The sequence below is a fragment of the Mustela nivalis genome (genome assembly GCF_964662115.1).
Source record: "Mustela nivalis genome assembly, chromosome: 20".
Lineage (NCBI taxonomy): Eukaryota > Metazoa > Chordata > Mammalia > Carnivora > Mustelidae > Mustela > Mustela nivalis.
This window is the reverse complement of record NC_139039.1, coordinates 19,332,684-19,346,211: the sequence shown is the minus strand read 5'-3', so window position 1 is coordinate 19,346,211 and position 13,528 is coordinate 19,332,684. Positions and strand designations below refer to the sequence as shown.

The following is a 13,528-nucleotide window of genomic DNA, read 5'->3' as shown; positions in this document are numbered from 1 at the left end:
AAAAAAATCAAGATTCATCTGAAACCATGTTTTTAAAGATTTTTTTAATGATTTTTTTAAAAAATCCAAACTGTTGGTACAGATACTGTGTACTTAACTGCCACCTAGCGGTCATTTGTTGACATGGGTAACTGATGGTGCAAATACCTGAAAGGGTTTTTTTTGCTAAAAATTTTAGAGTAGCAAGATCAAATTAAAATATAAATTATCCTGGGACCCTTGGGTGGCTCAGTTGGTTAAGCAGGTGCCTTCGGCTCAGGTCATGATCCCAGCGTCCTGCGATCGAGTCCCACATCGGGCTCCTTGCTTGGCAGGGAGCCTACTTCTCCCTCTGCCTCTGTCTGCCTGTGCTCACTCTCTCCCCCACCTCTCTCTCTGATAAATAAAAAAAAAAAAAAAATCTAAAATATAAATTTTCCTATAAGCCTCTGACACTGTATTTCTCTCTCAAATGTTGTGTGTTTTTATTTTTGCTTTATGTATTTATTGTATACCTGTAGCCGGTAACATTCTATTTACATTTGCATACTTTTTAATCCTCTGTTCTACAGGGTTATAAAACAGTGCAGAAGTATCCCACTTTCAAGTCCTGTCTAAAGAAGGAACTTCATAGCAGATAAGTATGTTTGTGCCTCTGTTTGTCTATATTTGTTCAGTAACGAAGGATAATAATCTTTTTCTATGATGACATTTAGGAAATGGCTGAAAGAAATAGACTTACAACTTTTTTTTATATTTTTAGGCCACTAATTCAATTTACATATTATTCTTCTAATGATTTTAGACCAGTATTTAAGAATTAGTCATTACAACAAAGCATTGGGTTGCTACTATTAAGCTGTGATCCAGAAACGAACTAGAATAAATACTCCTCTGACTGGAATTCTCTAGGAGTATCTTGAAAGAAAAGATTTTCTATTCAGCCTACAGTTCTGTATCTGAGCAGATACAGTAGAATGAATCCACATAGGATTTTTCTCATCTAGGACCATTAGCATCTAAGGAATATCAGTTACTATTCTATAGGATCATGTCCCAACATTGGCTGCAATAATAGCAGGTAACTTTTTAGAGTTATTTGAGGTGCCTGGCCCTGTACGAGTTGTTCCTCATGTAGTATCACAGATAGACGTCCCACTTAACAGCAGGGAAGATAAAGACGTAGTAAGTAATTTACCCAAGAGTACTTGCTAGTTAGTGGCCCACTAGGATTTGAGCCTCATTCTGTCAGACGGCAAGACCATCTTACTAGTTACTGAACTATAACCGTACAGTGCAGTAGCTGAGGAAGATGCAGGAGATTCATTCAGTTTGTGTCAACCCGAAGAAATAACTCCAATTTGCTGCTAATCTCCAGAATGAGAAGTTTGCTTTTCCTTTTCTCTTGTAAAAGTCTATTGTAGCTATAAAATTTTGGTTGATTGTGGGTACTGATTAGTTAGGTCTGGACAGTGAAGGTTTTGTCCATTTATATATGCCTGCAAAAATGTATATTTCTTGCTATTTCTCTTGAGCTTGAAACGTTTGGATTTGTATATAGCAATATTTCCCAAAGTGGGTCCATAGGATATCAATGTGTATTATTCTAAAAAACAAAAAAGCTGCTTACTCAGATAAGTTTGAGAAATACCACAATAAGCATGGTTCAGTAGGTTTCTTCCCCTTTACAACTTACCAGATCTTAATATGCCACTATTTACTTGTTTCTGTAAGAGCACACCAGGTATCCACTACTTTGCAGAGCTTTCAGATCTAATGTTTTATGGAACTCATTTGGGTAAAATAAGTTACTAAACAAAATACTCAACTTTTAAGTTAAAGGAAATATTTTATGTTAAGTCTTTGAATCTTATATTTTCCATGGAGTGTTTTTATGATGTATCTTACTGTTTCACACTAATATCCTAATAATAGTTGATTAACGCCATTACCTCTTGGTTTCATCCTAAATAAATACTGGTGTGTGTGTGTGTGTGTGTGTGTGTGTGTATGTTTTTTTTTTTAATTAGGTACTTCCAAGGCAAAGTTTTAAAGATTATTATCTACACGACAATGCAAGCAGCACAATTTTAGTGAGTGGAAGCAGGTCTGAAATCAGAACACATAGAAATGAAGGAAAAGATGAAATGTTAATTATAATTTGTCTTGACTGAATTCTTGAACATAAGACACATAAAATACATCTTCTCACTAACTATACCTGTTATGTGTTACCAAGTTGAGCTTTTGCCTTGATTTACTGAACTCTGTGTACTTTTTCATTCCCTTCAGAAGTATGTAGATACTTCCAATGACTATGTAAGAATGTATTTTAAATATTTTTTTATTTATTAGACATTTCCTCATTTCAAAATAACATATGAGTCGTGGAATCTAGATCCCTTAAAAATTAACAGCAACAACATATTTTCTTTGGTTTTGGACTGTGAACTTATTTTCAGAAAATGAATATTCCCTGAGATTTATTTTAGGACCTTTAGAATTGTTGATAAATTCCCATTATTACCAAGTTTTTAATTACATGAAAATAATTTTGAAAAACAAATAGAAATTAAGCTACTATATAATCTACTGTGATGGTTTACATTGTACTTTTAATGTTTAAAAGTACTTAACATATATTATGTGAATCATATAAAGTTTTTGAAAGTTTTTGTTCATTTACCAAAGTCATCAGAATGTCTGGTATTCTTTCTTGTATATAGTAAGGAAATTTAAAATGTAGATTTTTTTTTTTCCCTCCAAAAAGTCCCATCTTGCTGGTAGCATTTGTGGCAGCCGTGCCTGTCCTTGCCATCATGGTCTTGAACACACTGCTACTCCTGACCGCGGATGGCAGACTTTCCTAACACTAGTCAGAAGAGTCTCCTGCAGCTTTGTGAGTTACTGCATAGTGTTAGCCCTCTAGTGAGTACTATAAAACACAAATATAAAATGGTGTAGAAGAGTGATGTATATATTTGGTAGAAGTTAATATTTTGTTTTTTGTGAAAGGACCACATGCAGAAGTGATGCCAGACAGCCAGTAATAAAGAATAATTTAAGTGTAAGTCATTGTTTCAAAACAATATGACTTACAGAGAAAAGAAAAGCTTTCTAGTAAGAAACAAAATTAGACTTGCACATGGAGAAAATAATTCGAGAGTACTTAATGGAAGTCTGTTCACTTAAAAAGTGTAGTTTATAAAAGAATACTGTACAAATAAAAGAATGAATTTAAGTTAATATATTTATATTATATGTGGAAGATAAGTTCATTTATCTTCTTTTCTAAGATGTATTTAATGTAAATGAACACACTCCAACTATTACCTTGCTTTTGCCTATGAAAATGGGAAATACTTTGTTTGTGTAAGTTATTAACGTGAAATTGATAGTTCTGTATCCACCCATTTATAAAAAGTAATGTTATTTCCAAGAAAATGTTATTAACGTTGACCATGTATTTGTTAAACTTTTTACATTCTTTATCTGGTACTATTTATTACATTGTTATAGAAATATATGATTCATAGATTTTAAGATTCCATATTGTATAATAATTTAATTTCACATGCTTTGAAGGGTTGATTCAATTGATTGACTAAATGAAAGTGCTAACCCACTCATTTTAACATGCCCCAAGGTCAGTTTTACCTTACACTGGATGTTTTCAATATTAATTATTTGCTATCTAGCATAACTGAAAAAAATGCAATTTACTTTTATCTTTAAGTTATATTATCTTGCCTAACATGGAGAAATTGCTATTGAGAACAGTTCTATAAATAGAGATTTAAAAATGAACTAGCTCATTAAAATTCTTTATAATTCTGTCACTCTCCCAAGGCATACCACATATGCAGTCTTTTTTGCTTTTCATTGTAGATGAATATTTCTCTATAAGGCTGAAGCATAATATTAAAATGGGAATAAATAAAATATTCTAATAAAATGAGAAAGAGTAGTAAATTACAGTGATTCCCTCTATATTATCACTGTTGAACCTTATCATTTATAAAATGGGAGGTGAAAATCTCTTACTGGATTGTTGTTTACATCGATTAAAAAAATTTTAATGCTTTGAAAATATTAACAGACTAAATATATGTATGCTGTGATTCTCAGTATTTCCTTCTATAAATTATTCTGTGGAAACATGAAGCTAGACATAAATTTGAGTATCATACTCTCTATAGAAAGCCTACATGTTAAAAGGTTTATGCTATTTCTCAGAATCATTTCATATTAAGAAATTCATTTAACTTAAGTTTATTGTTCTTATTATAAAGTATGATTGTAAAGCAAGGTGTTGTACATTCTTAAATTATCTTAAAATTACTATCCCTGCCCTTGAGTAGAGCAACTTAGTACTTAGTTTTTATGTATATCTGTGGATTGATGTCTTTCTGAAAAATGTCACCTCCGAACATTGAAAATTTTTGTTGATAACCAAACCTTAGACCTTCTGGTATAGCAATACATGCCAGTGAGATTAATCTCATCGGTATCTGAATAAATGTAAATAAACTACAGAGCCACAAGCTTCTCAAACTGTAAAATAGGAATTCATATATTATAGAATTTTAGTTGTGCTGGAAAGCTTTTCAGAAAGTTTCATGTGATTTAACGTAGTATCAGTTTTGCTTTACAGAAGTGATTGTTTAAATGTCTTATAATAATTAAACCAGCACTACAACAGATCTTGTTTTACTCATGTTGGTACTTGGTAGGCATCGTTTTACTAAGACAACTCCTACTCTTTTATAGCTATATATTAACATTTTACATAGTGCTTTTACTTCCATAGGCTGTAAAAATGTGAATTGTATAATATTCACTAATGTTAAAATAAAAATCCTAAGTGATAAGAAAGTGTTGTGGGTTTTTTTTCTTTTAATTGGGAGCATTTTTACTTTTTTAGTAACTCATGAAATAATTGTATGTCCTGCAATCAGTCACATCTTATATTCTGTGAAATACTGTATGACAAAAACCAATGCAAAGATATAATTTTCTCTACCTTCTTTTTTTTTTAAAGATTTTATTTATTTATTTGGCAGAGAGAGATCACAAGTAGGCAGAGAGGTAGGCAGAGAGAGAGAGAAGGAAGCAGGCTCCCCTCTGAACAGAGAGCCCGATGTAGGACTCGATCCCAGGATCCCGAGATCATGACCTGAGCCAAAGGCAGAGGCTTAACCCACTGAGCCACCCAGGCGCCCCCTCTATCTTTATAATTATCACTAGATCACAATCAGTATTTTTGGCAGACATCTTAAAAACAGGAATATACCTACAATTGTGACTATGGGCACATAAATATACAATGCTGAGAGGAAATAAAAACATTATTTGAAAGTTTTCTGGAAAAGATATATTTTGTCCAGTGTTGTAAAGGAAGAGAAGGACAAGCAATTATGGGAAACAGGTTAGAGAAAGTAAAAGAATGGGGAAGGGATCTGAATGAGGAAAGATTTTTACAGTTGCAATTGATTAGGGGCACCTGGGTGGCTCAGTCAGTTAAGTGGTTAAGCATCTGCCTTCAGCTCAGGTCATGATCCCAGGGTCCTGGGATCGAGCCCCTCATCGAGCTCTCTCTCTCTCTCTCTCTCTCCTCCCTGTCAAATAAATAAAAAAATTTAAAATATAAAATGGACAGTTTTTAGAAAAATAAAGACATGCGAGTTAAATCAACAATAACAATATATCCTTTCCCATATCAGTCAGAAGAGCTGGACTGGTTTGGAATACACGGTGTTGGTTAAGGGTGTGTGGCAATTACTGGGGAGACCATACATTTGGGTGCATCTTTGGAGGGCAATATATAGAAATAACTCAAAGTTCTGACCTAGAATTTTACTTCTGGGATTGTAATAGCCCAATACGTGTATTGATAAATTTGCATACCAACAAATATATCTACAAAATGACACTGCATGTAACTATGAAAAGAATGAAGTCCACTTATGCTGATCTGACATGATCCGCAAGATATTTTTACAGGAGCACAGCAAGGTACAGAAGAATCTACAATATGCTGTTTTAGTTCAAAACACACTTGCATTGCATAGAATTATATTTTAATGTATCTTTATCAAAGTTATATGTACGTATTTCTGAAAATCAAAGAGCTCTAGAGGGTTCAAATAAAACCAGCATCTCTCTTCCCCTCAACCCTCATTTCTGCTTCTCAGAGGCCATGTCACTTTCTAAACTTGTAGCAGTTTCTCTTGGTACTGCCTATTTCAGGATAATATGTTACATAGATATTGATTGATTTAATTTTTTAGATTACGGACCGTTGACTTCCTACACAGGAAGATGGGGATTTGGTTGTCTTACACAATCCCCCTCCAAGATGGACATTTCCCCTTCCCCATCCTTTTAATATAGTTTGACCGTAATTTTAGTGAAATCAATTATGGCATCATCAATTATTATACTTCCTTTCTTCTATATCTTCTTACTTTCATTGGTTAAAATTTTCACCTTTTTCTGTTTGCTTAATTTTTTGTGGACTTCTCATGTACTTACACATCACTAATTCATCCCCAGACTCCTCTCCAGAACTACACATCAGTTAATATGTAAGTTTTTAATCCTAGTTTTAGAAATGCCTCCTGGGGCTCTCGTTCCATCTACAGGGGTTGTTCTCTAGTCCTGGTGCAGAATGTCCGCTGGCGTGGGGGGAGTAGTGTTGCAGGAGGGAGCTTCAGACCTAAAGGCTTTATAAACAGAATTTCAGTCCATCCTATTAACAGTGCCAGCTGCAGAGGTATCTGGATCCTTCCATTCTTAAGTGTTTCAGGAACTCTGCAGGGTCAATCTGCCTCTCTCAGGGTGTCTTTCTTTTGCAGGCATTTAAGTTCTTAATAATTACTGCTGGTCCTGAGATTTGAAAATTTTGTGCTTATATTCTTGTCTCTGAGAAAGAAAGCCATGCTTTTCTCTCATTTTGTATGGTTTCAAGAGGGAATGAGAAAAATTTGTGTCCAAAACAACATATTTAACCTCCATACTTAGAATCTATCTGGAAGTACCCATACGAAACTGAACACGGTCACCTGCAGGGATTGGGGCCGTAGGTCTATTTAATGAAGGGGACCATAGCTCATATATTTAATGAGCTGTTATTGGCTGTTTTGGTGTTTTTACCATATGTTTGCTTATTTTTTTCAAGAAAAGCACATTTTTAAAACTCAGGATCTCAGTTCAGAAAAAGTCAGAATAAATCATGAAGGTCAGGCGCTGGGTAGATTTATTCACCAAATCCAGAGGAGTCAGGTAACTTCTTGAAGTGGACAGAGGTGGTTTAAGAAAAGAAAAAATGTAATGGTGATTGTGAATTTATGGAACATCATATATTTCAGCTTGGATGGCAGGGATAGGAAAGGGATTAATTGATAAAGGAATGATGGTAGAAATAAATCAGTAGATTTAAAAATTGAAAACAGTGGCTATACTCTTACAAAACATATTTTGGTGATGTTTACCATAAGAGACAAAGAACTAAACTTGATTATTAGTCTAATTCAGTATGGCACTTTCAGTCCCATGTTTTCAACGATGAAGCAAGTAGATTAGTCTAGCAGATTTTAAATTGAGATGAAATGAGTTTAGGAATGAAAAACAATAAACATTTGTCATCTATGGCATATAATGCTTTACTCTTTGCAAGCTCTAGGTGTTATAAGAGTTAAAGATTCAAGCTGGAAAATCTACCAAAAAAAAAAAAAAACAACCCACTGAAAATCTATACTTTTTTATGTCATTGCTCTTTGGTACTAAGAGGTTCTCAAGAAGGTGAGTATCTTATGTACCGTTTGTGCTGTAATATTTTATTACAGTGAGTGTACAGAAGATTAGCTGTTTCAAAGATTCTTTTGAAATCAGATTGCACATCAAAACTGCATTGTGCCCTGCTAAGTAAGCAAATTTAAGAAAGAGGAGAAGGTGATGTCAAGACTTATTGCAAAATGAACAAATAAAGGAAAAAGATTTGCTTGGTGTTTAGCCTATTAAGGCATAGCCAAATGTCAGTCTTCATTTGTCAACTTAAATATGTTTTTCTAAAACTTACAAAGATTCAGTCTATGGTAAGTATTCTTTAGCTGCTATTTGGCCTTGAGAAATTAAGCCACACAAAAGTACTAACTAGATTATACTAAGAACTCAATTTCTCAGTGATTATTTACCACATAAATATGTACATTAGTAATTCAGATACAGATATTTGTTGACTTCTTTGTTATTTTTCTGATTATAAAATTAACACGTGTTTTTGTTCCCCAAGACTTGAGATTTTAGGTCACAGATAAACTTTTCTTCCACAATAGTTATACCACCAAAAATACAACACACAGCATTTCCAGTCTCCAGGGATTTCTCCCTTCCAAAAAGAAGAGGCAAAAATAAACTTTTAAAAATCCATCAGTTGAACCTTAGGGAGCCAGGATGAAGACGAGCTAGCTTGCAGCCTCAACTGTACTTGCTGGAAATGACCAGGAACATAGGGAAGGATCCCAGGCTGGAGCTACGGAGTTCGTAGGGGCTTGAAACTAGCAGAATGGGGGGGGGGGGGGGCTGCAGGCTTTGTGAAGGGGTAGGATTGCCCTGAGGCCAGAATTCTCTACTGACAGCATCTGAGCAGACTGAACCTTGAAACAGCAGTCAGGAGGAGAACCTGAATCTTAGACCCCCCCTTCTGAGCTAAAATCTTCAAGAAGGTCCTGAAGGGTCCTGAGACAACTAAACACACACTGAGAGAAACACTGGCTAAAGCAGAAGAAACCATCCAATGAGATGCTCAGAGATTACAGACAAGCATAACGTCGTAAAGACTACCAAAACTAGATAAAGCCAGCCACTAAGAGTGAGAATGAACAGACAGCAAATCAGACCCCAAAGAATCAGATGCTGGGACTAAATACAGAATGCACAAGAGCTACGTATGGAAGAAACTATGGAATGACAAAAACAGTTTAAAAAAATAAACCCATTGGGATTAAACAGATACACTTACCAGATCGAATTTCTAGAAATAAAATATTTAATTGCTGAAATCAAAACCTCAATTAAGAATTGTGGGTCCAGCCATGACTGAAACTGGTAGTAGACATATCCTTCTATCATAAACTACAACAGTGTCCAATAAACACTTCAGGGCTTTGATCCTTGAGAGAAAGGTACCAGTGTGCTGACCTCTGTATTCCCTCACTTTCTTGCCCTGGGAACACTTTCCAAACTGCAGTAGAGGAATGTGAAGCCCAAACACAAAAGAAAAGTTGCGTGAGGTGGAAGAAATGAAACCGGAGTTGAGACTGGCTCAGGTGGTGGGAATCTGTGGGACAGAGGACCAGAGAAGAGGGTGCTGTGCAGAGGAGGTGCTTCAGAAACCTGCAGAGGGAAACTGAAGTCTTTGAATACTCAGAGCACATAAGCCAGTCAAGACTTTAAGACACATGGCAGAAAGCAGTGACTGGAGGTCACACAGCCCTGGGATATATCTGAGTTCAAATCAGTCAGGGTGTGAAGGCCCCACTGAACAACCCAAGAAGAGAGACACGCCCGAATAGGAAGGCTACAATAGAGTAAGAGTGATTCTAGACCCATCCCAATAAAACCCAAAATAAATCTATAGCAGGCACAAGCTGATCTGCCCATATAGTAACCACCAACCGGATACAAACTTTAAGGGCGCTTAGAAATACGTTGGAGAGTTCAAAGAAAAAGAGTCTTTGGAGAGGGCTCAGCTTGGACTCACCAGATGGTGAAGATACTGAGCTGTTTCTTATGTGGGACTTGCTGAAAGCTCTGGGGTCCCGGGGAAGACCGTCTAAATAAAGATTGAGTTCTTCACCATCTCAGAGTCCTCTGTGAGCTTTGGAGCTCGTCGGGTGCCAGGACAGCTGCTGGGGGCTGGGCACAGCTCGAACCAGCATCTGGGGCAGCAGCCTTCTGCAGGGGTCCAGCAGACTTACAGGTGGCTCTGGAATTCCAGGATGGAAGGTGGGATGTAGGAGCAGCGATCCGGGCTGGGGCAGAGTCCCATGCTATCTGGGAATCCCAGACATACCACAGCTGCCTGAACTGAGCGCTGGTGAAGGCAGGCAGCCACCAAATCCCAGAGGAAGCTGTAGCCTTCAGGAACTTAGCACTAGAGAGACCATGCAGAGAACAGGCTGGGGGCAAAGTGTCTCTGGAAGCCTAGAGAGTGAGCCATACCAGAACCGGGAAGAGAAAAATCCTTTCCTCCTCCAGGGTCCTTCTAGGACCCTCCTCTGACAATGTTTAACACCAGGCTGGCTGGCAAATGAGAAACATTTACAAAAATCGATCTTTGCCATTACAGAGTAAGGCAAAAAGGGTGAATTTGAAGCTAAAAGGAAATTGATAAGGACCATGATCCACCCCTTTGACCCCTCAGCTTTCCATGCAATGTCTACACACTCGGAAATGCCAGACAACAATGTGACGACTCTAAAAGAGCCCAACAATCACCGGATACACCATGGTGGCGATGTCAGTTACCCCTCAAAATCTGCTGAATATTCCGTTGCCTGATGATTAAACTGTAAAATTAACTTCTAACAATCTGTATAGAAATATTTTTAATGGAAAAGAAAGAGATGATGGATATTGTTTACATATACCGGCAAGCACATATGATATGAAGCAAAAGGAAGGGGCGCCTGGGTGGCTCAGTGGGTTAAGCATCTGCCTTCAGCTCAGGTCATGATCCCAGAGTCCTGGAATCAGATCCCAGTCAGGCTCCCTGCTTCATGGCGGGGTCTGCTTCTCCCTCTGCCTGAGGCTCCCCTCGCTTATGCTCTCTCACTTTCTCTGTCAAAAAAATAAACTCTTAAAAAAAAGCAAAAGGAAAATATGAAAAGTAACTATAACCATTTCTGTAATTGGTCACAAGGTCCTAATTGTTGTCTATGGCTTTCTTTTTCCACCATCCATTCTTTATTTATCCAACTTCAGCCAGAAGAATTAGTTGATCAGGACTTTTTACCTGGTAAAGTAATCTAAACCTTCATTCCTGAAAGGGCTCAGTCAGTCATCCTGCCTTTTTATTGGTCGCTGTGGTTTTCCCTGAGCTTTTAGTATGGGACATGGAGTTCCAGAAACCTACAAAATATCCTGGGTTACAGTCCTTCTTGCCTCTAATGAGTAGCATAACCCAATTTTTTCTTGGTATTAGGGACCAATCACACGTAGGAGGACAACCTATCTTTCTGCCTGATTTTTTTTTTTTTAAGATCTTTATTTACTTATTTATTTGAGAAAGAGAGAGAGAGAAAGAGAAAGAGCGGGTGAGCCAGGGCTGGGGTCAGAGGGGAAGAGAGAGAATCGTCAAGCAGACTCTTCTGCTCAGTGTGGAGTTCAGCTCAGGGCTCGATCCCAGGACCCTGAGATCATGACCTGAGCCAAAATCAAGAATCAGGCACTTAAATGACTGAGCCACCCAGGCACCCCTCCACCATTGCTTTTAAACTCAGGAATTCCTGTCCCAATTTGATAACTATCTTGTCATTTATTTTTATGGTTTGTATTTTTTTTTACATTTAACTAAAAAAATTCACCTAGGATTAATTTTGTTAAATGGTTAAAAAAAAAAAAAAAAATGAGGACCTAACTCTAGATCTCCCTACAAATACCTAGCCAATTTATCTAGTACTATTTGTAGAGTAATTCTTTCCTTTTGCCACATAATACAAAGTGAATTGTCTTTTAAATATTATTATATACCTAAATATGTTTTAAGATATTATTCTCTTTTGAACTGACTTTCCTTATAACCATATTGTTTTAATTATCATAACTTCACAATGTTTTCATATTCCATAAGACTAGCTTACCTCCCCCTACAAAAGCCACACTTAAGTTTCTCTTCTTTCCAAAAATGTTAACTATTCTTACTTGTATGTCCTTTCAGATGAACTTTACAATTGTGTTACCATCTCTCATCCCCAGTGAAATCACTTCAAAATCACAAAATAATTTCAGAAGAAATGACGCTGTACTAGTCAGGTTCTGCACAGACACAGAACCAATAGGATGTACCTGTATACCAGAAAGAGATTTACGAGAAGAAATTGGCTCACAAGAATTTGAAGACTGACAAGTCCCATATCTGCAGGGTGAGTCAGCAAGCTGGAGACCCAGGAGAGCTGATGACTTAGCTCTGGTCCTGAAGCCGCCAGGCTCAAGAGCCACTGCTTCAGTTCAAAGGCCGTAAGGCAAAAGGAAGGCATTCTTTTGTTTTAGTCAGGCATTCAACTGACTGGATGAGACCCACCACATTAGAGAGGGCAATCTGCTTTACTTAGCCTGCCAAGTTAAATGTTAATCTTACCCAAAACAGCTCCACAGAAACACCCCGAGCAACAACGGACCAAATATCTGGATACTCCATGACCCAGTCAAGTTGACAAAAAATTAGCTAACATAACACCTTCATAATATTTTTAGCCCATCCAGGAACAATTATCTCAGTAATTTTTCTTCAAAATGTATGGCTTTCATTGTCTAGGTCATACTACTTCTGATGAGGTATTTTCTAGAACCTATGTACTTTTTGTTGTTTCTAAGAATGGGAATTTTTCCCATTGGATTTTCTACCTGATTATTGTTGGTACATAGAAAAACAGTCAATTACTCACCTACTTACCTAAATTCTTAATAGTCCCAACATTTTTTTCTTACTGATTCTCTTGAGTTTTCTGGTAGTAAATCATATTATATGGAAATGATGGCAAGTGTGTCTTTGCCCATTCCTATAGTACTGCTCTTATTTCTATTTCCAGTATTATTTCACAGATTATAGTTCACAGGACAATGTAAAATCCTAATAAAGATAGCAGAAATCTTGGGGTGCCTGGGTGGCTCAGTGGGTTAAGCTGCTGCCTTTGGCTCAGGTTATGATCTCAGGGTCCTGGGATTGAGTCCTGCATCGGGCTCTCTGCTGGGCAGGGAGCCTGCTTCCCTCTCTCTCTCTCTCTCTCTGCCTGCCTCTCCATCTACTTGTGATTTCTCTCTGTCAAATAAATAAATAAAATCTTTAAAAAAAAAAAAGATAGCAGAAATCTTGATTCCCTGTTTAATAAGGTCATCTCTAGTGTTTTCAATGAAGCATAATATTTTCCTGTTGATTTGAGATAAATACTTGATCTTGTACTCTTTATTTCCTGGATTTATAAGAGTCTGAGAAAAGGAATGAGAGTTGAGTCATCTCAAATGCCTTTTCAGCTTCCACTGATGATGACACATTTTTCCAATTTGACCTCCAGATGTGCTATATCTGCTTTATATGCTTCCACATATTAAATTATTCTACATTACTGTAATAGAGCCTGATCACAGTAGACCATTCTTTTCACATCATCGTCTTAGACAAGCTGAGTCCCAGATATCATTACTCATCTCCAAATTGGAGGCTAAAAATTATATCTGCCCCATGTTACAGGGATTAGATGAGATAAGTTATATAAAGTAAACTTAATTGCAGTACTTAATTAGCACAATGTCTGGCTCCTAGGTACAT

The 13,528-nt window shown here is 36.8% G+C and overlaps 1 protein-coding gene across 3 annotated transcripts in view; it reads left to right on the top strand.

The window, feature by feature from the left end:
* MICU3 (mitochondrial calcium uptake family member 3) overlaps nucleotides 1–4,854 on the top strand; it is a 103,103-nt gene extending 98,249 nt beyond the window's left edge. Inside the window, exons 14-15 of one of the 3 annotated variants that reach the window (XM_082715615.1) lie at nucleotides 552–620; nucleotides 2,010–4,854. In XM_082715615.1, coding sequence (XP_082571741.1) covers nucleotides 552–620 — 69 coding nt within the window. In that variant the 3' untranslated portion in view covers nucleotides 2,010–4,854. Of the gene's footprint in view, nucleotides 1–551; nucleotides 625–2,009 lie in introns of all 3 variants that reach the window. The other 2 variants (XM_082715616.1, XM_082715617.1) reach the window with 2 other exon arrangements.
* The last annotated feature ends 8,674 nt before the right edge of the window (nucleotides 4,855–13,528 follow it).